This window comes from Haemaphysalis longicornis, unplaced genomic scaffold, assembly GCF_048455015.1.
Source record: "Haemaphysalis longicornis isolate Haplotype H1 unplaced genomic scaffold, Haemaphysalis longicornis Haplotype H1 scaffold_58, whole genome shotgun sequence".
Lineage (NCBI taxonomy): Eukaryota > Metazoa > Arthropoda > Arachnida > Ixodida > Ixodidae > Haemaphysalis > Haemaphysalis longicornis.
The window spans coordinates 196,370-219,761 of record NW_027526401.1 but is presented as its reverse complement, the minus strand read 5'-3'; the positions used below and the strand labels follow the sequence as shown (position 1 = coordinate 219,761).

The window sequence follows — 23,392 nt, the reverse complement described above, 5'->3', positions numbered from 1 at the left end:
TTTCCGCGTCGAATTAACCGCCCATATTCCCCAGGTTGTACCTTGGAAATGTGTTCATGTATTTCGATGCTGTTGTATCATTTGTACCTTTTTACTGTATTCTCTTTATGCTGCAATTTGGTGTTGTCGTTATGCCACTTATACTTATTGTACCTCTGTAATATCTTTTGTATTTTTTAAGTTAGTTTTCTTGAAGCTGAGTAATACGTGTCTGCGTCCCTTATGTAATATCCCCAGGCCTTTAAGGCGTAAATAAATGAAATACAATATACACCCAAGTAATCTACTCGATAAATCGGGGAATCTCGGATAGGATGCAGCGGTGATCACGCAGCTGTTTGCACCGGGAAAGAATGTTGCAATAATTATGTATATATGGCCGTTCTCCTGAAATCAGAACGCATGCCCATCTGCTTTAGACTGTGGACAGCCGCTATAACTGATTGCACTGCGTGGGCAGTTTCGTTGTTGTTTTTGTTTACTTAGTTGCGCTTCTTATTAACATCTTTCGCGGCCGAGTACTATACGCGAGCAAGCCCGTCTTGGCGTTGTGTATATGTGCGCGATGACACGTGCCTGGCGCACTGTAATCGACAGGTATCACGCGTGTACCGTGAAGCAACAACGCATGCGTGCAGCTTTTCCATCTTGCGGACAGGTGGCGAATGTGTTTTTTAGCTGAGTACTCCTCCCCTTGTAGGAATGCGTAGCTGCGTAGTGCGGAACGAGTGCTCCGCAGGACGTCGAACTCGAGCGTCATATCAAATTTGAGGGAACACTGCTGTGTGCTGCCTCCGACTAAGCATTTAGTTGGCGCCCACTAGAAGCCTCGGTCAGCGTCGTCAACGCAAGCGGCGGACCTCGGGCGCGATGGCGACGGCAGACCAAGATCACACCCAGACGACGACCCCGGACCTAAGTATGAAGCCGCCCAGAAGAAGACGGATTTGGACATACACGCTATACGGCTTCAGCAGAAGCTTCGACTGGAAAAGCACTCATTTCCTGGCACCACTGCCTGGGAACAGACAGTGCAACTACTGCGGCCTGGTGCCTTCGTCGATAGCGCTACTGCCCTGTTGCCATCTGGTCTGCGGTAGCTGTTACTTCCAGTTCCAGGGTCGAAACTTCTGCAAGCTCGATGGCGAAGCCTTCGCCGAGCATGATGTCGGATGGGCGATGTACACCATCGAGGACCTGGCCATGCGAGACGTAAGTACTGTTTGGCGCGCTTGCGCAATTCGTCCGCTGCTGATCACGCAACTGCCAGCACAACAGGCCGTACTTCTCAAACAAAAGATGGGAGCCTCCGCATATGCGGTATTTCGAAGTGCAATTGTAAATAATGGCCAGATATAACCTAAACTCGAGCCTTCCACAGCGGCATACCGCAACGTGTAGCCTCGGGGCGACAAGCCCCAAGTATACAACTGGAATATTTCATATATGGTATCGGAAGGGCGCATGAAGATATTTGGAGTGGAACGACCGTAAATTCCCAAGCAGCGCTGTTGTCCAATACCACATAGGGCATACAAGTATACTAGCTACCAACGGCCAGTCAACCACTACAGGTACGAAAACCAGTGCTAATTTTGTTCTAGCGCTTCTGCATGTAGCGTGTAGGAGGGACATTCAGGTAATTTCTTCGTCATGCGTTCCAGCTGCTCTTTTTCTGTGTGCGTGTGGAAGAGATAGAATCTCGTGGCGTTGCGTGTCTTGCGAGAAATCTCGAGCCTGCCGTATTTGCGACCTCAAAACAGCACTAATTCTTTAAGCTAACAGGGTGCGTGCTATCTATACCGCGTTGGCGTTTTTGAGACTCCACACTGTGGCCTTAAATTATAGTTCGCAGGCTAGTGTAGCGATAACTTGACCCAGTTTTTTTTTTCCTTCCTATCTTTAGCGATAACTTCACCCAGTTTTTTTTCTTAGTATCTTTAATGCTCCTTGAAAACTGTTTTTTTGTACACCCGCCCAATTTTTTACCAATATCACGGGAGCGCCGACCGTTTGGTCGATCAGCACCGCGTGATGGAGTGGTACGGCAAACTGGACGAGAGTAGCCGCATGCGCACTAAGCAAAGGCCGCTGCTGCCGTCGTCTGCTAGGCTGTTCCAATAGCAGAGGGCAGCCCCCGTATTTTGTTATTCGCTTATCAAACTGCCTGTCGTACTCGAAATTTTTCTTGAAGGCCAGGCACGTGGCGCCAACTGAAAAGAGTAATAAGCGTTTCAGAACGCAAAGTTCGTTCAGCTCAAGGTTCGTTCGGCAACGCTGATTCCTCTGTTTTCAATTGGCGCCACGTGCCTGGCCTTCAAGAAAAATTTCGAGTACGGCAGGCAGTTTGATAAGCGATTAACAAAATACGGGGGTGGCCCTCTGCTCTTGGAACAGCCTAGAAGACGACGGTAGCAGCGGCTTGCGCATGGCGGCTACTCTCGCCGAGTTTGCCGTATCACTCCATCACGCAGCGCTGATCGACCGAACAGTCGGCGCTCCCGTGATATTGGTAAAAAATTGGGCGGGTGTACCTATGCGTATTCTTTCTCAGGTTGTAAACTCCGCTCCAACCTCTCCGGCTGGCAGCGCAGCCTTAATAATTATACTTTCATCAGTGTGTTCTTTGCAGTAGCTTTACAATGGTGCCATCCGGACTTAAACCAAGTGTAACGGACCTGACAAGGGCAACAACTCGCCGAATCGCAGCACGAGGGAGATATAAGGAACCATCGCTGTTTCTGAGGCATTTGCCGTAATACCTCCCTCACACCGGTAAATTGTTTCGTTCCGTGTACATTACGTTCCGCAATTTATTTCAGCTTGGTTCAGTATTCCTAGCTTCATCAAGTTCAAGAGTCTGCAGGAATCGCGGGTCTTTTAAGCGGTAACCTATAGACGTGACCTTTTAGACGTTTTCAAGACAAATATTTTCGGCCTCCTTTAACAGCCAGGATCACAATTAAAGGGGGAGGGGGGGGGGGGGTATTAGTTTTTACAAACTGAATCACCGCTCTCGCTTACCCCGCTATAACAAGACACGCAATTTGACCCTGCCCCCGAAGAAAAGCGGTTTTTATCCCAATCAATTCGCCTTCGGTTAACGGCACTGTCCACACTATCCACACAATTAGGTGCAATTCTTCATTTTCTTCCGTGCATCGCGTTCCTTTGCGGTCACCATAAGGCAGAATGACGATTCGATTTGCACAATTAACGAAGACCTAGCGTGAAATATATACGTGAAATATATATGAAACGACTTTTGGGCTTTGCTTTGAAAGAAGAAATGAAGCCTTTTTAAAACGCGGTCGGGTTTTTGTTGGTTTCTTCAAAAGCGATCGACCCTATTGATCAAATTTCATCTTTGGCAGAAATTGAAGCACTACGAGAACAGAAAGCAAAAGTAAGGTTACAGAACGACACAAACAATGCAAATCACGACTGTTTTTCGACCGATACATATCTGGCAACGGCATTAAACAAATACTGGGGAGGGCAAAACAACACGCACCACATTAAAATTCAAAACTACAGGTTTTCCCGCTCAATATAATTCAATAGCCATGCAATTTAATCTAAGCGCCAGCCAATTGAACCCAAGTGCCCTCTAATTTAATCCAAACGCCATCGAATTTAATTCACGTGCCAACCAATTTAATCCAGCTGTCGGAAGGTTGTTCAGGGGTGTTTTGTGCGGAATTAGGCGCAGCTTTGCGGGCTTTGTTGGGCGTGGTGTGGTGAAAACGTGGTGTTTCCTGATCCATTATGTGCAAAATATGTTACGCGAACAGCTTACCTAATATACATTTACTAACACGCGCACACCGTTGCTGTGAGCTGATCGTCTGCGAGAGTGCCGTCGATAACACACGTCAGAAGTACCGTCTGATCTTCGCGTAACAATGCCTTCAAAAGCTTGATAAAGACACATTACTTAAATGCCCTTTGCATTGTGATTTTCAATAATTGAATGCTTTTCTGCAGCGTTAAGCATTATTTCAGAATTATAATATCGTCTTCGAGATCCTCAGAAATATCGCCTGCTGGCTACATAAGTGTCTGCTCGCGCAAAAATACGCTGACAAATCTGCCGGAGTAACAATACGCGAGCAGACGATACTTCTGACGATCTCGCAGACGATCACCACACGCCACCGACGGATCAAACGAGACCGCTCTCCTGGTCTGCGGGAGTGAGTAAATGTCCATTACGCTGCACGCATATGATATTTTGCACATAAGGCATCGAGGAACACCACGTTTTCTTCACACCACGCGCTGCAAAGGCCGCAAATCTGCGCCTAATTCCGCCCAAAACACCCCTGAACAACCTTCTGACAGCTGGATTAAAGTGGTTGGCACTTGGATTAAGTTATATGCCACTGGGATTAAATTGGCTGGCGCTTGGATTAAATTGTACGGCGATTGGATTAAATTGATCGGGAAAACCTATAGATTGCGATCTACTCTCCACGCCCACACTCGGACGTTTTACCGATACCAGGCAGTCGCGATAAATTCTATCATTTCCTCTTTAGCTGACCCTCGGCACGCTCGCACATTCGTCGTCAGGCGCTTTCATCATACAACCATACGGCAGCGAAAGCTTGGACTGTCAAGTCGTCAAGCTTACAGGCAGCAGGCATCCACGCACTCTTGTTGTTTGTGAAGAGATGATTAAAGAAATGAAGGGAAACAAAGACTAAGGGCTAGGTCCGACGCTCAGCCGAAGCATAGCGGTGCGTGGTGCCATACTTGCATCGTGTTCCACATCGCTTAAAGTTGCGGCTGGAGCGGCCTATCAGGCAAGTTGGTACGACATTACACCAAGTAACAGCGCTAAAAAGGACACAAGGGAAGAGGGCACGAACACGCACTGTGAAAGTTTTTGGAGCTCTTGCTTATGTTGCGCGGCACATGATGTGAAAGTTTTATTTGCAGCGCCACTGACACGTATTAGCATATGTAGAAAAGCAAAGGAAGCTTTCGCAACGAATCGAGTGCCAACAAGCTGTTGTGTGATGTTTCCTTGTCCTGCAGCAGACAGCGCACTCAGCAGGCGGAGAGGTGACCGAACGATTGAATAAAAAAGCACCGTCGTAACTGCGATGCGTTTTCAAGCTCTAGGAAAGTTGGCCTATCACTGCAAGGTATGCAATATATGAAATTGATATCGTCACGAAGCCAAAGACGACGCAGTTGTCTTTAAGGAAAACACATTTATTGGAGCGAACTTGTGCTGCCCTAACAACTCAAAGAATACACATGCGGCGAAGCACCAGTCAACAAAGTGATGTATGCATGCGGGCGAGCGTCGGCAATTCGGATGCCGCGGCGTCTGCTCTGCAGGCTTTTCTTTCAGCGCGAGTGTTTCCGGAACCGTCGATTTACATCCAGAACATTGAAGATCAAATAAGATCTTTCTGGGCTAGTGACGTTAGGGCGAAACAGTCTGCTTATCTGAATGAGATATCCCGTGCGGCATGAAAATAAAGAATAGAAACGCGCTTCGCTTGGGACACAGTTAAAGGAGCCATGAAGACAAAATACAAGTCGGGTTTATTAGAAAGACTACTTAGTCCCGATAACGATGATACCAATAACGATAACGATGATACCAATATCATCGCAATCTTCGAACAAATAACGGAGATATTAAAGAAAACGTGTGAAGCAGTCGCGACCCCCTAGCCAATTTCCCGCAACTTTTCTATGACGTCACAGAACCTTGTTTGTGCGATTGGCGGCCGCCTAACTGACCTGTCGCGACGACACATGACTGGACGTCTGTAATGGGGCCTCTAGTTCCATTTGACCGCATTACTTGAATGCTAACGTGCAGTTAACGCACTGAAAATTATATTTTATTGTTGGCCCGTATGACATCACTCTTGCTCGTAACACGTCACTGTGGCGCAAAATTTGAAAGTTTTTAAATACTTGCTTTTTTTTCGTTAAAAAATATCTTTTGTGGCTGTAATGGAGCTGAGTGAGATACTGAATCCTAGTTTTTTCAAATTACACGAAGTTGTATTTACTCTTCATGGCTCCTTTAACAGAGCCGAGCGTGGCCGGGCAGTAAACAAACAAACAAACAAACCCATACACGGTTCACGGCAATATTCTCTAACTTTGAAAACAAAGATTTTGAAGAGGAAGATAAATGTTCGAAGCATACTCCAGTGTGTGCGCGCGCCAAGGGCCGCGACTGCCTGCTATCAGTAAAACGCTTGAGAGTGCACACGTGGAGAGGGCATCATCATCTGGTTCTGAATTTTCATGTGGGGCGGGCTCTCCCCTCAACCCTTTGTTTCCCTTGCCACATTTTTTTTTCGGGCAAAAAAAGTTGTAAATCTACCGCTTTGTACTGCACGTGTCGTTTCGTAACACCAGACTTGCTTCGTGTTTGATAGCATTTCAGAAAGAGCGTAAATGCGCGCCGCATGCGCTCGGGTTGCCAAGAGAGGCGCGGCGAAGCGACGAGAGAATATATAGTCAACGTATCCCATTCGCCTGAGAGTCGTTAGCACGGTGCAGCGCATTTTACAGCGTAGGTTCCGGTTTATCAGGCCGCGAGAGCCTGCAGGTTCTGGAAGTACGCCGCGCAGGTAGCCGGGGGATGGAACGGTGTCCGGTCTCGGCGCCGATCCAGGTGAGCAGAGAGACTTTGTCCCACTGCTCCGCCGGGTTGACCACGACAGGCCAGGATATCGCCGCACCGTATGTGCAGCCCTCAGTGCTTGCGATAGTCAGTCAGCCACGCCGTCGGGAGCGAGACCGCTCGTTTCGGTCCAGCTCCACCTGCCCCAGTACTTCTGAGGTCGTGGGGGGCATAGACGTGTGAATGCCTGAATTGTTTTCCACCTTCGCCGTACCGCTCGGTGTTCGCAGCATTCTTCAAGGTGGGCGCCGTAAAGATGCCGTGTAGTCGAAACTTGATTGCAACTGTCCGACAATGTCTGCGCCTTCACTGCAGGCCCCAAAACAGCGGCGCCGCACTCGCAACCGCAGTAGAAAAGGAACTCCTCGTGTCACTGCACCAAAATGTAATTCGGGACATGAAGCGAAACATCCGCGCATATGCCCATACCCGTCGCGACCAGCTCGAAAGCTTACTGCCAGCACAAACGTCGTTCGATAGAACTGTATACGAGCCTAAGTAAAATCCTAAGTGATCTGTACGCAATTGAACTCTATAGAAACTTCATGCCACACCCTGCATTTCTGAAAGGCGGCTGTGCTCCCGAGGTGGGGAAGCAATAATCAAACGGCAGAAGTCTGCCCCAAGCCAGGCTCTTGGTCACTCAGTTGCCTTAAATATCCTTAAACTAGTCACAATAACGGCAATGATTGAACAGAACAGAAAAAAAAATAGTTTATTTAATCAAAATGCGTTACAAAAACACGTTGATGAGCTACCTGGATGCATAGCACCCACGGCTAGTATTGAATACAACATCACGAAAGTATTTTCACAAGTACAATCCTGGGCAAAGATGACAGAATGTGGCACACAAGTAAAATAATTGGCAGGATGTTACACGGTTTAGTGTGTGTTCACTATAGTGATTCTTGCATTCAAAATAACGGTTCTGGTTTACTTTGCGGCGAGATCCTGTGACTATACGCCAGTACTTTGGGTTACGTCACCGGCGCTTCTCCATAATCACCCACTATCAGTGCTAGCCCCCCCCCCCCCCCCCCCCCCCCCCCCGATTGGCTCGGTATCATCACCTGAAAATAATCATTACCACAGCTTGGGTCCTTCCTTGGCCCGAGGGTTGAAATAAAGGGTCACGCCAACCGTCGTCTCTCAATACATACGTTTTAGGTGCGGCAAATTATTTGCTAATGTTCTGATAATTTGCTATGTTCTTCCACTTTTTGGCCCCACGAACGGTAAGAGGCGCCGACCATATACACTATGTGCTTTCGGCAGGTTAAGATTATGTTCAGCGTGCCTTGTATATTGCGCTTGGGTGTAATTAGTGTTTAGTGGCACGGCAAGTATTTTGTGAATAATTAGGCCACTTTATAGTCTCTGACTCTATCAAACGGCAATATGTTAAATTCGGTGAATAGCGCAGCTGATGGCTCGTTTCTCGGCGCTGCGGCCATTTTTCTAATGGCTCTTTTCCGAATAACACATAGCGATTTGCAGTAAGGTGTGTAGCTGAGCATGACTAAATGCAGTAAGTAAAATGGCAGAGAAACACAGCAAAGTAAATAAAGCGTAAAACATGGGCGAGAAAGTGTTTGCGTGCCTTTACTAGCGAGAAACAGCCAAATGCGAATTTCTGTGTTAGTTCTACAGGAGCCCAGTGCAACGAATGTAAAGTTATACCTAAACATTTATGGGTGGAAACCTGCTCTATTGTTTCTCCGAGGTTCAAGTTAGATATGCCGCGCTCTACTTTGCGTGTCGACGCCAATACTATAAATCTCGTTCTTTTTTTAGTGTTTAATACGAGCTTATTAGCTCTGAACCACATTAATGTGTTGCGGCCGGAGCTCCTGACTAGCAAGAAGCTCTGCTTCTTGAAAAGATTGCCTGGAGATCATAAGGGGTGTATCATCCGTGTACAAAACAACTTTGGCGTGTTTTAACGAGCTCGCAAAGTAATTGAACGCCCATTCTGGCAGCTTTGAGATTTGCTATCCGCTATTTGGACAAATTGTTTCCAGTCTACAGATAACTGCGGGAGGTGTTAATGGCTGAACCTCGCGTTCTAATTTTCGGTAGTATGTTGTGGTTCAGAGTTGGCCGCTTTTCTGATATCCAGAAGTGTAGTAACAACTATGTCACCATACTGTTAAGGACCTGGTTTACTTCTACTCCAAAGCAGTACGTCTACCCCCCCCCCCCCCCCTCTCTCCCCCTCAGTTTTCATTCCGGTGTGATAGATTTACTCGGCGCCGTTCCGGGGATCCTCCTCACCACCGCTGACACCTCTTTCACAACTATTTTCCGCCTCGCCTCAACCGAAGCTCCTTTGATAAGTTGCGCAGTCGGCAGCCAACAGCGGTATGCGGTTATCAGATGATTGCGAAAAATAAACAAATTGCCCGCTTGGAACGCCGGCGTCAGCCACTATCACTTCTTCAGGGGGCTTTCTGGGGATATTTTCGACGGCGCCTGTCACATCTAAGCACGCGCACATGACTGGTTGCCGGTTTATGCGTGCGCAGGTTTGTAGTGGAGAATAGTGGGAGGGAGGAGGGGAGGCGTGCACGCGCAGCTATGGGTTTCATGCCCGTACTGATGGATGCCATGTCCGTTGTGCTGGTGCGAGATTTAAACGCGGACATTAAACGGCCCAATGGGACCTGTCCGGATTCCTTAGTGGTAGAGCGGATTGGGTTCGTGTGTTACGCTATGTTCAGATTACCGACGCAAAACCCTTATCGTGATCTACGGACGTAAAAAAATGCCATGTCATGCAGCTCGGTTGGCTGAGACGTGAAATGACGTCACTCTTTAAAGTTGTTACGAAAGTTGCGGCAACAGTCTAAAACCGGCCTTACAAAAATAGTAAGATGCTTACGATGCGGGAAGGACACAGGCAGTTCCATGTTTACCTGCAAGAACAAAGCTTGAATCCGTCAGACGTTCATTCAGCTAATTGGCTAGGAAATATGCTCCATCGATAATTACGATAATCGTGTTTTGTTTCGTGCCCTCCGTGGACGGCGTCCAGCTTTGCAGGTCATCCGTCTTCACAGAGTGGAAGTGCACTAATTTTTTTTTCTGTAACTGCGTTAACAGCGCCATTAGCTGAGTAATTATTCCTGAAACCATGTCGGTGTTTCGTTAATGTGGACCTTTTCTAGAAAGTTTCTAACGTGCTTCTGTTGTATCGCCTTGCATGCCCTGCCGACTACGCCGGAGGCACCTCGAAGTAAACCGCATTCGCCGTGCCCCGAACAACACTGAATTTTTATTAGTCCGTGATGAGTATATACAATGCTTGTGCCAGCTGACGTCACAAGGCGCTTGCCTAGCGCCATCTAGATTACATAAACACAACTGTTCAATACAACATTTCCCCCCCTCAAAAAGAGTCACTAACAAGTAAACAACTGGAACTTCTAAGCACTTAATGTTACTGATAGTCTTTAAACCACGATGGTGGTCTTCTTTGCCTTGTCGACCGCCTCAGTTCTGGAACGTCCCTTTCAACTGGTGTCGGAACAGATGGCTGTACCGGTTGTTCCTGGTTTTCCTGCTGAGGCTCGCCAAGCGGTGTTACTGGTTCCGGCGAAGAGGTTCTTGCAACTGGAGGTGGTGTAACTGGTCGAGGGCAGGGTACCAGCCGATTCCGATTCCAGGTGCGGCCATCGTCAAGCTTGTAGGTGTCTTGGCCGCATTAGTCAACAATGGTGAACGGGCTTGAGTAGCTTAAAGCGCCCTTAGGCACGTGACCTGGCAACTTTACTCGAACCAGTTGACCTGCTGCTAGCGGAGAATGCTTCGCAGCTCGTCGACGATCAGTGTAGGTCTTACTTGCTTGTTGCTTCTGTGCTACTCTGCTGCGGACGGATTTCATCGCAGCCTGAGGGTATTGGAAAAACTGTTTGCCTGGCGCTCCCACAAGATCAAGTTTTGTTCTGGGATGACGGCCATGAAGAAGGACGGAAGGCTTTACTCCTGTGGTGGCATGCGGCGTGAAACGGTAGACTCCCAGGTACTCGGTGATAGCTTCCTTCAAAGGCCGACGTTCTCGTGTGCAGACTTGAATGTACTCTTTGAGTACCCGATTGAACCTTTCCACCTGGCCGTTAGCCTGCGGGTGGTAGACTGCTGAATACGCATGGGTGATGCCGCGTTCCTTGAGAAAACTGTCGAACTCGGAGGCTGTAAACTGAGGACCATGGTCTGTCACGATCTCGTCTGGATATCCTTCCCTGCTGAAGATGCTTCGCAGAAAGGAGATGACTGTTGCAGCAGTCACTTTCGCCGAAAAACAAACCTCCGGCCACTTGCTGAAGTAATCGATGGCCGTGATGGCAAAGCAACAATCTGCAGGCACATTGGAAAAAGGGCCCACAATATCGATCCCTAGCTTCTGCCATGGTGCGGATGGGAATGCAACTGGCTGCAGAGGTGGAGTCGACGGTTTTGCAGACTTGTCAACTGATTGGCATACCCCGCAAGATGCAATCAATTGCTCTACTTGCTTGCACAGAGCAGGCCACCAGTATTGTTCACGCAGTCGTTGCTTTGTCCTTGTTATTCCTGGATGGGACTCGTGGGCTGCGTCAAGAAGCCGCGATACGAGGAACGAAGGTAGGACGAACTTGTCTCCTCGCAGCAGGAGGTCTCCAACGACTGAGAGCTCAGTCCGTACCCGGTAGAACGGAATTGCCTCGGCAGGCAACATCTTCACTGCAGGCCATGTCGAAGTCGCCCAATTTTTGACCTGTTGAAGCAGCGGGTCCTGCATGGTTAGAGTGACAAATTCCGCATGAGTAACGCATGTTGAGACCACACAAACGCTCTCCCCGCTCTCGTCCTCCTCCACAGAACCCGGGAGGGGCATCCTTGAAAGAGCATCAGCCACCGTATTCTTATCGCCCTTCTGGAATTCAATCGTAAAGTTGTATGCCAGGAGCCTGGCATGCCACCTTGCAATTCGGAATGGACGACGACCTACTCCCTTTGTACTCAGGAGTGTGACCAGAGCCTGGTGGTCCGTACGTAGTGTGAATGGGCGACCCCAAAGGTATACTCTCCAATGTTCACAAGCCCACAAGCAAGCAAGGGCTTCTAGTTCCCCAACGGAGTACTTTTGTTCCTGTGGTGTAAGCCTGCGAGAAGCAAAATCAATTGTTGCAAGGTCATCGCCTCTTTTCTGTTGCAACACTGCTCCTAAACCAATGGATGAGGCATCCGTAATGACAATGTCACCTGCAGGATCGAATAGCTGTAAACATCCTGCGGCGAAGGAACTTCTTAGCTGCTCAAAACAAGCTTGTCTCGCATCATTCCAAGTGAATGTGGCATTCTTCCGTAGCAACTCGCGAAGAGGCTCGACAAGCACCGCATAATCAGGCACAAACTTTGCGTAATAGCCTACCATGCCCAAAAATGAGCGCAGGGTACTGCTATCTCTTGGTGCTGGCGCAGCCTTGATAGCGTCGATGTTGCTTTGCAAGGGGCGTATCCCGTTGGAACTGATCCTGTGACCAAGGAAGTCTATTTCTTGTACATTGAAAATGCATTTGTCATTCAGCTTCAGTCCCGACTTTGAAATCAAATGCAAAACGTGTTTCACATTCTTGAAGTGTTCCTCTTGTGTGCTTCCATACACGATGACATCGTCGATGTAGCACAAAGTGTTTTTGCAGTTCTGCAAAATAGTGACCATCATTTTCTGGAAAGCTGACGGTGCCGATGCAAGGCCGAAACAGACGCGTTTGAATCTGTACAGTCCACTATCGGTTATGAAGGTAGTCAATTCCCTGCTTTCAGGGCTCAGCAGTACTTGGTGGTATGCGGCTGCTAAATCAATCTTGGAAAAGTACCTTGCACCGTGCAGTTTGTGCAGTAGTTCTTCCGTGTGCGGCAGTGGAAATTTGTCAACAACCGCTTTGTTCGGTTCGCGCAGATCGACACCAATCCTTATCTTGCCGTTTTTCTTTTTAACTGCTACGATTGGCGATATCCATTCAGACGCATCAACCTTTTCTATGACATCATCTTGCTCAAGGCGCTGCAGCTCTTCGCGTACCGGATCTCGCACCGAAAATGGCAATCGTCGTAACTTAGCAGCGACAGGCGTGATGCCTTCTCTTATCTTGACCTTGTGAACAAACTTTGTTGCCAGTCCCAACTTCCCATCGAACAAATGCGAAAATTGGCAAAACAGTTCAGGATCAAGGCCTTGTGGCGCTTGCGCGATGTGAGTGCATTGCAATGACATACCGTCGATATGCAGGCGCAGTGCTTCAATGGCGTCGATGCCGAGGATGTCGGTACCTCCCTTGACGACATAGAAGAGTATCTCGGCATGCCGACCCTGGAAGATGACTGGCGCCGTGAAACAGCCCTCTGTGCTTATTCTGCGGCGAGAAAAATCGTTAAGCGACGCTAATGTCGGCTGCATAGGAGGGCATTTCACCCTTGAATACGTGGTGGTCGACAGAATCGAGACCGCAGAGCCCGTGTCTACGAGAAAACTTATGGGTACATCGAGCACGACGACTTCTCTGTGTATTCCTGCATTGCTCTGCCGGGCGAGAAGCAACACGTTGAGGTCGCCGGCTGTACTGCAGGTATCGACTTCTCGGACAGCGAGGGCCCGCTCGTCTGGCATGCCGCTCCTACAGACACGCTGAAAATGTCCTCGTTTGCCGCATTTACTGCATGTTTTATCACGCGCCTTGCATGACTTGGAATCTGCGAAATGCCGTGAAGACCCGCAACGAAAGCAAGACTTGTGCTGCTCCGGCAGCGGTAATCGTGATTCTGTACGGCATGGCGTCTGACGTTTTTCCACCTTTTGGATGCTCGTAGCCGATGACTGCAGCTCAAGTGAGTATTTCGTAGCTGCTTCGATATTGTTTGCAATAGCCAGCGCACGTTCGAGCGTCAGTGAAGTGCCCTCTAGAAGTAGGCGTTCCCGAAGAACATGGTTGCACGTTTTCGCTACAAGTTGGTCACGAATAAAATCGTCAACTTGCTCACCGAAGGCGCAACTCGATGACAGCTCGCGCAACGCCGTGACGAATGCTGCGGCGGTCTCCCCGGGCAGTTGTGTGCGTTGTCCGAACCGATGCCGCTCCACGACGACGTTCGTTTTGGCCGTGAAATAGGCGTCCAATGCAGCCACCGCAGCCTCGTACTCGTCGCTGGTGCTGCTTTCTTCCTTTTCCGCTGCAGGCGGCGTCGACGGCTTCAGCTCCGGTAATGCGTAGTAAACGCGTTGTCCTTCCACACCCAGACAGTGCAGTAACAAAGCTTTCCGGCGCGTAGGAGTGTGGGCGTCACTCCCCGATGCTAGGAGATAATTCTTGAAAACGCGATGCCACTGCGTCCAAGGAATTGCCGGTTTCCCCGGCGTCGGCAGGAATTCGGGCGGTGGGTGCAGGCTCATAGCTCCCCGCGTTCGGTTACTTCACCACTCGTCGCCAACTGTTGTATCGCCTTGCATGCCCTGCCGACTACGCCGGAGGCACCTCGAAGTAAACCGCATTCGCCGTGCCCCGAACAACCCTGAATTTTTATTAGTCCGTGATGAGTATATACAATGCTTGTGCCAGCTGACGTCACAAGGCGCTTGCCTAGCGCCATCTAGATTACATAAACACAACTGTTCAATACAACAGCTTCGCTACTAATTTTTCAAAAATATTGTTGATGCAGGATACAGTTGTTATGGGACGGTAATTGGCGACGTCATTAGAATAATCTCATTTTTAGATGGGCCCCGCACTTCCAATTTTCAACTGTTCTGGGTAAGTTCCAGAAATAAATGCCTGATTAAACATAGTTGCCAACGCTGGAGCCAGATTTCAATGTTGTTGTTTAGAATGTTAACGCTGATTGTCAAACAGTCATTGGTCATGTCCAATGGCCTTGTTCAATGTCATCGGTCTTGCCGTGCTTACAACTTCCATTATGGATCGCTTATTAACTTCCATTATCGGTTAATGCAGTTGACGAGTTCGATTCCCGGCCGCGGCGGCCGCTTTTCTGATGGAGCCGAAAAGTGAAAATGCCCGTGTGTTCGATATTTCGGCGCACGTTCAAGATCCCCAAGTGGTCAACATTAAATCGGAGCCTTCCACTACGGCGCGCCTCATCGCCTGTGTAACGTTAAACCCCACAATCAATCAACTAATCTCAACTCATCAAGTGATATCTCACTAAATACCAATGAGATTGGTTGCGGGACAGGTTAATTCTTACGATGTTAGCAACAATATGCTCATGACTCGTTAAACATCTCCGCACTCATCACCGCCTATCTGAGCACGCTCGAAATACAGGTTCCTCAGTATACGAACTACTTGAACATTTAATGGTAAATGCACAAGTTCCAAAATGGCGGAAAAAAATCGGTTCTGGTACAGTTCCGGTTCCGGGCAAAACTTCGGGTTCGGTTTCGGTTTTCGGTTCAGTTCCGGTTCGACGCCCTGCGCAAGACTGCTCATATTGTCCCTGAAGAAATGTCTTCCCAGCAATGCATTCGCGTATAGATGTATTGACGACATTAACAGATAATGGTGCACAGCAGTCAAACCAACTCTAGTGAATGCTCTTGGTAACGTGGGCTTTCCCATGTTGTTTTCGTGTATTGCAGTGAAGTTTTACTCCACTAATTGAACCATATAAGAAAGCCTAGGTCTGCATAAGGCCAGAATGCTTACCCGACATGGGAGAATTCCTCATAGAAGCTTCCTTAAGATTTCTTGGGCTACTTCAACGCACACAACTCTCTGCAGGTGTGGATGAAGCGATGTCAGAGGTCATCTTATTGGACCTTTTCTTTCTTCATCAGAAGCTTGTCTACCAAAGAAAAAGCAAGGAGCATATTGTAGTACTGCGCACAACTCGGCTTCAGACTTGGAAACTGTCTCTGGCGTTCTTGCTGTCCGTGTAGTGGGAAAGACACACTAACATTTACGGAAGCGACCATTTCACTGTCGGCCCAAATGTGTAAATAAATTCCTTTAACTGGTGCAGGCGTACTAGGTGAAAATTAAAGAAAAATCTCACCTTTCAGTCACTGCACATGTGTACGATGTTGCCGAAAACTGTTCTCCAGACCCACCGGTACGGCGCGTTTGCTAAGTCCGTTAGAACGCAAAGTTGGGCGAGTTGACACAGATTCATAGTTCCTTAAAAAGCGAGGAAACAAGCGCACAAAAAGGAGACGAAACACCTGATGAAGCGCTGCTCACAGCAAACATTTATTTGGAAGCAAGAAAAGGCGTCATCACAGCAACATTCAGTAGGCAGTGAGTATGCGATCGTCCCCTCTCCAGTGTTCTGAACATGCCAAAACATAGCATATACACTCCCCCCCCTCCTTCATTCCTCCGAGTGGTCACTCTGTATCGGCCACTGCTTGAGCTCTCCTGGTCGTCGTAGTGGGCTCTTGACTAGATAAGGTATTGTTTGAAGCCATTCCACCTGGCCAGTCTTCAGACTGTTGAACACGCAGACATGATTTTTATGTTGTACAGAATGCGTATTGTGACCCATCGTGCCGTATGTAGAGTTTACAGTATTCACCACATCGTCTTGCATGATTTGCTCACATTCTACTAGCACAAACTGCCAAAATTTTATACTCCTGTCCGTTTTGGAGCAATTCTTGCCTCGTGGCGGTCTTATCTATTAAGGCCAAAGCCTTGCATGTCTCGTCGTTCAGTCGACCTTGGCGTCCACGCCTACCGTCACAGTGAATAAAAGCGTGCTATAGCGCACCTCGCGCTATGGAACGCCTTGCAATTCTTCGCCGTCGGTCAGATACACGCCTGGCTTTTAGAAGTTTGCCTCTGAATTGTCAAACACACGCACACACGCGCACGCGCGCACACACGCGCACGCGCGCGCACAAATATCCACAGTTGCCTTCGATGACTTGCTCCCTCTCTCCGCACGAATTCCTTAACGCTTAAAAAACGCGTGGAGCCACTGGACGCCTCTAGTGAGTTAAAGCGAAATATCGGGTATTACATGGCTAAACCAATTAAGGTAAATAAGGTAAAGGTACATAGATTATTAACGTTGCTGATTAAGCTTAGTAATTACAGTGGAGAAATGTCGATGGCAACAAATTTGTGCGAACGTCAATTTGTATGCTTGCCGGCAGACCGCCACGCCAGAAGAGGAAGGTCTGCCGACAGCGGACGGGAAAATAGCTCCGCTAAAGGGAGTACACGTCTACAAATGCGTCAACGTGTGTAGGCACGTGCGAGCCTTGTGCGGAGTCATCGCAGGTCATGAAACTAAATAAAAACTGTCGTTGATTCCTCTCTCATAGGAATCGGTAAAGCACGAAAGTGAAATGTGCAGCGAAATTTGCAGCTGAGCATGATTTGCGTGTCGACGGCTGCCTTGTGGGTGTGCTTGGCGTGCGACGTCCCGCTGCCGGGTCGCTTCGGCAAAGTTGTACTGGCGTCATTTCCGTGACGGATATGACATCAGTGAAATATTGGTGTATCCTAGCCTAAAATACTTCCAGGTTAAAATATACCAGTAAACGAACAAACGAATAACGTACTCGTTAGTACTAAAGGTTGCTTCCCCGCAAGAAGACCGTGTGTGCAGGGGTACACCCTTTACAGGCCGCTTGCTTCGTTGTACTGACGTCCCTTCCGTGACGGATATGACGTCAAAGAAATCTTCGTGTATCCGGGAATAAAACCCTTTCGTGTTAAAAAAAAAAACTACAGCCGCTCTACTCAATGTGAAAGCTGTCGGAAGTGTAGAGCAGTAATTCGCCATAATGGCTGTAGAACCGTTATCCGCGAACTGTTACCACCCAGTGCAAATCAAATTACCCGCCTTTTTTTTCGCTTACGATCGTGAAAAACAACCCAACGAGCGTTCCTAACTAAATGAACGCAGGCGCTGCCGGTTAATTACGTATATTTCGCCTCAAATGTACCTAAAGTTTTCTTTGCGCTAAATAACGGAGAGATGTATGACAACCCAGTCGAAAAAAACGACAGAAATTTCTGTTGTAACGACAAAAATTCTTGTTGTAACGACAAGAATTCTTGTTGTAACGACAAAATATCCGTTGTACGACACAAGCTTTAGTCGTCTCAACAAGATTTGTGTCGCGACGACAGCTGTTTCTGTCACCCTTACAAACCCAGCTGTTGTGTACAACAGCAAATGTGTCATGACGACAGACGACAGGCTCGTAACAACAAGCCCATCTGTCGTTACAACAAACATTCTTGTAGTCACAACAAAATTCAAGTGGACTGACAGGCAATCCTGTCGTCACAACAAAACGTGGCAACAATGCTGTCGTCTGTCGCAACCGTACATTAATTCGCCATTACAACAAATGCCAGTTGTAACAGTACATCTGTCATGGCAGACTCCATTAGCAGTTTCATGGAATACTTTACAAAAGTTCATATAGTAAGCAATGCGATAAAGGGTGCACTCTTTGCATATATAATTTAGATGGATTTTTTAAGTCCGTGAAGGATGCTGATACATATGTACTTTTTGGGTCTATGCACAAAATCTCAATCACAGTTACTAAGAGTTTCGAACGCTTATGACCATATAAATCGTTTGCCTTTCCAAGCCTCTGGGTTACGCCACGACGACAGCGGCTACGACGAAACGTCGGCTCTACTTGGGTACAGCGAGCGAGCTACGACGTCAAGGAGCGGCCCTAAAGTGCTCTGCACTTAATGTCTGCCTTTAATGCATCACGACTCAGTCTTTTCCTTTCAAGTCGAGTTAGGAACAACACAACAGACCCTGTGACTTCTTGGGGGCTATGCGGGAGGATGTATCGCGCGCGTCGAGCAACCAAACAGCGACGCTGGCCCAGACTTCTGTGCATGCTTGTTGCTGCGTGATCCGCCACCATGATCATAACGGGGCCTTCCGCCAGTATAGAGCACTGATGTATAACCGGCCGACGCTGATGTCATAATAAAAATTACATCGGGTAGACGACTGCGCTAAGTTAAAGGGAATCGCTCCTGTGTCCTCACCACAGGCGAGATTACTACAGTCGAACACGGATATATCGAACACGGGTATATCGAATTATTGTCTATATCGAACTCATGAATTATCCCCTTGAAAAGTCTGTGTAAAAGTATAGGAATTCGTACGTTTATATCGAACGGTATTTTTCCCCACATTTGGTATATCGAACACCGCCAAAGCTGGAAGGTGCTCTTCGGCGGTCGCTGCACCCCCGATTTCCGCGGTCGCTTAGTGCCTTCGCCGAAATCCAACAGGGACAGAAGCCGGGGCGTCGGAGCGTCACGCTTGCCTTCTCATGAATGCTCGGCCAACCAAACCACCTGCGAGCTCGACAACATAGAGCTCAAGTTTCTGCCTCCGAACACAACAGCCAGGCTGCAGCCGCTCGACCGCTCGACTAAGTCGTTCAAGGTTGGGTACAGGAGGCGACCCCTCGATATGCTTTTGATGAACCTCCGCGTAGGTACCGAGCTTAAAGTTGACCAGCTGGGGGCCATACACATGATGACGAGGGTCTGGAACAGCTTAAAGCAGAGCGTGGCCAACTGCTTCCGGAAGGCAGGCTTCGTGACGGCCGAACATTCGGAAGCTTGCGAAGACGGCGACGACGACGAATAGGGCAGGGACGACACGTTTCGCGAGCTGTCGTCCCTTTTCCCGGCTGCTGTTCCAGCCGGACTGTCTGCTGGCGACTTCGTGAACGCTGACAGCAATGTTTAGGCTGTTGCGAGCGTCGGTGACGAGGATATCGTAGCTGCGGTTGCAGGAACCCAGGCTGGTAGCTCGAGTGGCGAAGATCGTCCGGACGAGGTTGCGGCTACACGATCGTACTCCGCCGGTGAACTGACAGCTGCGTTCAGCTTGATTCTACGTAGTTGCGGCGACATGGGAGGAACTGGGCTGTCACACCCGGATAGCCTCGAGAAGATCGAGACCAGCGTCTTTAATTCCATGTACAGGACGAAGAAGCAGGCCAAGATCAGCGATTTCTTTTCACGCAAATAAAGCCTCTGTTGCGCCGTTAGTGCGGAATTAGTTGTCATTCTTGGATGCGCCGATCGGTAAGTGGCCGTCCGCCACAGCTGAGGTTTCGGAGCCCATATTTTTTATATCGAATTTTCCATATATCGAACTATTTCGCGATCCCTTTGGAGTTCGATATATCCGTGTTCGACTGTACTAGCCTAACCAGGGCTGCATTTTGGGCTTGCTGTATCCGATGAATTGACCCTTGTTTCTTGACTTTAATTGCATGCATGGTACTGGCTGCTAAAATGTAGGTTATGATTGAATTCATGAGCCTTTCAATAACCTACAGAAACCCTTAGTCGTCTATTCTTATGCCTTATTTCAATTCGCAAGATAATCGGCTTAGAACAGCTTTACAATTCGCCTCGAAATGAAAAAAAAAAAAAAAACAGGTGCAAAAGTTACGGCGATCTTCATCAATACTTAGCAACTTTGCTATTTTGTGACCTTTGCAGATTCTATGCTGGAATGTTGACAATGGCTGCGAGACTTCCGGGCCGTTGCTCGAGGTCCTCGATCACTTCCACTTGGGTTGCTGGTACCAACCCGTGATCTGCCGGCACTGCTACCGAGTGGTCAATAACGGAGACACGGTTGCTCACCTGTCATCATGTTGCGACCGAGCCACAGAAAGAGGTTCCAGTTCACATATATCCGCCTTAAAAGAAATGAAAACGGAACCCCGAATTCCCGAGGGCAGCCTGGAAAGCCAGGCCCCCACGCACCGCCAACAAAGTGGGAGCATCGGGCCTTCGCAATATGCGTCTACTTCATATCAGAGTGGAGCAATTCCGAAACGCCCTCTAGACGCACCAAGCTGCTCCCCAATCCTTGGTCCGAGCACCGGTGCAGCTGAACTGGGGCACGAGTTCCAGGCCGAGCCAGCGGAAGTCTTCGTGGGAGATCGCCCGCAGCCTACAGCTACGCTCTGGGATCGAAGCGAGAACGTCGGCTGCTACCCGGACCCGGGCGTCACGGAGAGACGAGCGCAGTTATCCAAGTACACTGAAACGCTCAGGCAGATCGACGTAGCTTGCGAGTCCATAGATGCGCTAATGATCCAAAGTCAGCAACACGTAGCTGGTCAAGACGGTACAAGTTCCCGAACGATGCATGGCGGGGGCGTCTGCACGCCAGACGTGGCCCGCGAGAATGTGCGCGGGGGACAAACCACCGACCCGGCCGTGGCCGATACTGTGCCGCCCCAACAAAGCGCTGGCGTTGGAGTCCCATCGGCATCTTCGAGAGAGAGTGCGAACGATTTGCAGGGGGAAAGTCGCGCGGTGCCAGGAGTTGGCGTTTCCGATCTAGCCACTCCTCTGGATGACCCAGCCTTGACAGAAAACCCGGCCGTCGTCATCGAAGGCACTGAAATTGAGGATGTGGTAAAGGCCGGTATTTCTGCGATTATGACGCCAACAGTGGGCAGTGAAGACAAGCCATTAACTGCAGATACCAAGCCTGCCAGCTCAGAGGGACCAGTGAAAGAATGCCATGCTTCAAACATCGACCCCCCTGAAGCTGGGAGGGCCAACGGCGCGGGGGGAAGAGGCGGAATTCCTGCTGGCCCGAGCCAGCCCAGTCTATCCCTTCTTCGTGCCCAACAGGACGCTATTGGCCAATGTCTGCGCATAATCGTCGCCGGAATGGAAGACGTGAAGGAGCTTCTTCATAAGATTGTCGCGGAAGACCTTCCCCGTCATGCCGCCAGTTGCGGGGAGCTCCAAGCGCGCATGAGCGCGCACGCCACCGCGTGGGGTGCGCTGAGGCAAGAACTTAAAGAAGGGATGCGCAATATGGCGCTCACTTTGGTACAAGGCAGCGGAGCTCGAACCATCCGCGATGAAGACGCCGAAGTCATTGCGCCGGACAGGCTGACCCAGAAGATCGATCTCCTGTTACACGCCGCAAGGTTCTTCATAAAGGAAGTTCTTCGCACTTCACGTCCCGTTGAATGGACTATAGACAATTGGTCCGAACTCAGGGCAAAAGGTGTCGCCGAGGGTACGGCTGTGTACCTCTACTACGTACCGATTGTCTGCCTATTTTACGGGTACAGCATCGCTCCCGGCATCAAGGTCGACAGCACGGAAGGGCTGCCTCGAGTTTATATGTCGTTCTGCTTGCGCAAGGGCGACTACGATGATTTCGTTGACTGGCCCATGCAAAAAGAGCTCGTGCTGAGCATTCTTCACCCGACAGACAGAGGAAAAGTGCGAACATTAGTCGTAGACACGAGGCAAGGTAAAGTTAAGAATTACGAGAAGCCCGGCGACGACGATGAAAGAGGCCCTTTCTTTGGTCCTAAGAGTATCAAAACCGTGTACTTTGACGATCAAGGATACACTGCCGCAGACAAACTTTTGTTAAAGTTTGAGGTGAAGTAGACTAGTTCCTGAAGTGCGAACAATTCTTTGCCGCGTGTGTTGCTTCTGTCTTGTGTGGTGGCCTTCGCTTCGCCGTATTGTCTTCTGCTGGGAAATGATGGCTAATACTCTGAACCCTTTACTTTTTTTATTCCGCTTTAATTTTTTGTTCAAAATATGGACGAACGAATAAGTGCTGTTTAAGTGACGCGACTTTTCGGAGGGAAATTTTAGAATGCATGAACATGCCGTTTATTTTAAATGGTCATATTACTTCATTTTGTTTCGTTCTACCGGGTTCTTGAAGCTGGAGTGTTGTTTCATTGGGCTTCTATTTATTAAGTGGGTGCACAACGTTGTCTTGTTGACATTCCGCTTCCCTTGTGTATGTATAAAGAGAAATAAAGCGTGGAATCTGTGGTTTGAACCCTTTTTTAATGAATGGGGTAACTGAAAACTTTCTCTGATAGTTTCGAGTGAAAAGGGCGTACAAGACGAAAAACCTACTTGGTGCCCTTTGCCCCGCTAGGCAAAGTACTATTTCCCAGGCAGCTCTGAAATTTTGGTCTCTGGTGATGGTGGTGGTGGTGGTTTAATAGGTGAAGAGAAAAGAACTGGGGATTTTGTTGAACTCAACCCTCATACAACCCAGTACAGGGAAGGGAAAGAGGGGTTTCAAAGGATAGGAAGAGATAGGGAAGGAGGATGTGAGTGGGGAACAGTCTGTCGCGTTCGTATCTCTCACCTGAACCAGACCAAAAACAAACGCAAAAGGTTTGACTACGCCATAGTTACCAGGCAATCTATCGAACGCCGTTTTATCGAGCGACGTTTTCTCGAACCCCTACGTCCGTTTTATCGAAAGTGTGATTTTGCGGCTTTTATTGTAATTTTCGGGGAATATTTTGTTTAACTGGCCATCGCAACAACCTATAGCATGCAGTTAGCTTCATTCTACATTGTCTCCTTCGTGCGTTACCTACAGAAACCTGCTTATATATGTTGACGCGTCTTTCCCATGTTTTCGATCACCTTTGAGAATTTTTTTTTGCGTCGTCATTGATTGTGCAAGCATGTATGTCCCCCTTGTATAATTACAGAATTTGCCACTATAGTAGCAACACTAACTCCGTGCGCAATATTCCTTAGATGTGCATCGGTGTATTCAGGTTGATGCCAAATATATGACTTGCGTCATGGTTCATCATTACGTGATCTAAAGTCTTGTCCTTTCCAATTTTTCCACTCACGTGGTTTGCACGCCACTCCTACTCGGACCATATGGTCACATTGTTTG

General features: G+C 48.6%; 2 protein-coding genes across 3 annotated transcripts; one reads left to right on the top strand and one right to left on the bottom strand.

The window, feature by feature from the left end:
• Positions 1 to 666: 666 nt before the first annotated feature.
• On the top strand, positions 667 to 22,514 carry LOC144140979 (uncharacterized). Of its 2 annotated transcripts, none has more exons than XM_077672464.1 (2): positions 667 to 1,212; positions 20,185 to 22,514. In XM_077672464.1, the coding sequence occupies exons 1-2, from the start codon at positions 871 to 873 to the stop codon at positions 22,114 to 22,116; spliced, it is 2,274 nt and encodes a 757-aa protein (XP_077528590.1). In that variant the 5' UTR covers positions 667 to 870; the 3' UTR covers positions 22,117 to 22,514. The 2 variants fall into 2 exon arrangements, with proteins under 2 accessions (XP_077528590.1, XP_077528591.1); XM_077672465.1 differs by lacking the exon at positions 667 to 1,212 and adding an exon at positions 12,751 to 13,537.
• LOC144140966 (uncharacterized) lies at positions 13,548 to 14,147 on the bottom strand (the record flags this gene model as incomplete). The annotated part of the gene is made up of 1 exon (XM_077672446.1): positions 13,548 to 14,147. A coding segment is annotated over exon 1 (552 nt), but the record flags the coding sequence as incomplete, so codon positions are not given.
• Positions 22,515 to 23,392: the final 878 nt, after the last annotated feature.

What these genes read in the sequence shown, in the direction of transcription:
- LOC144140979 (XM_077672464.1), top strand. Translation starts at nt 871, where the DNA reads ATGGCGACGGCAGACCAAGATCACACCCAGACGACGACCCCGGACCTA. An exon ending in AGGACCTGGCCATGCGAGAC is followed by an intron (nt 1,213 to 20,184) that starts GTAAGTACTGTT and finishes TGACCTTTGCAG; the next exon opens with ATTCTATGCTGGAATGTTGA.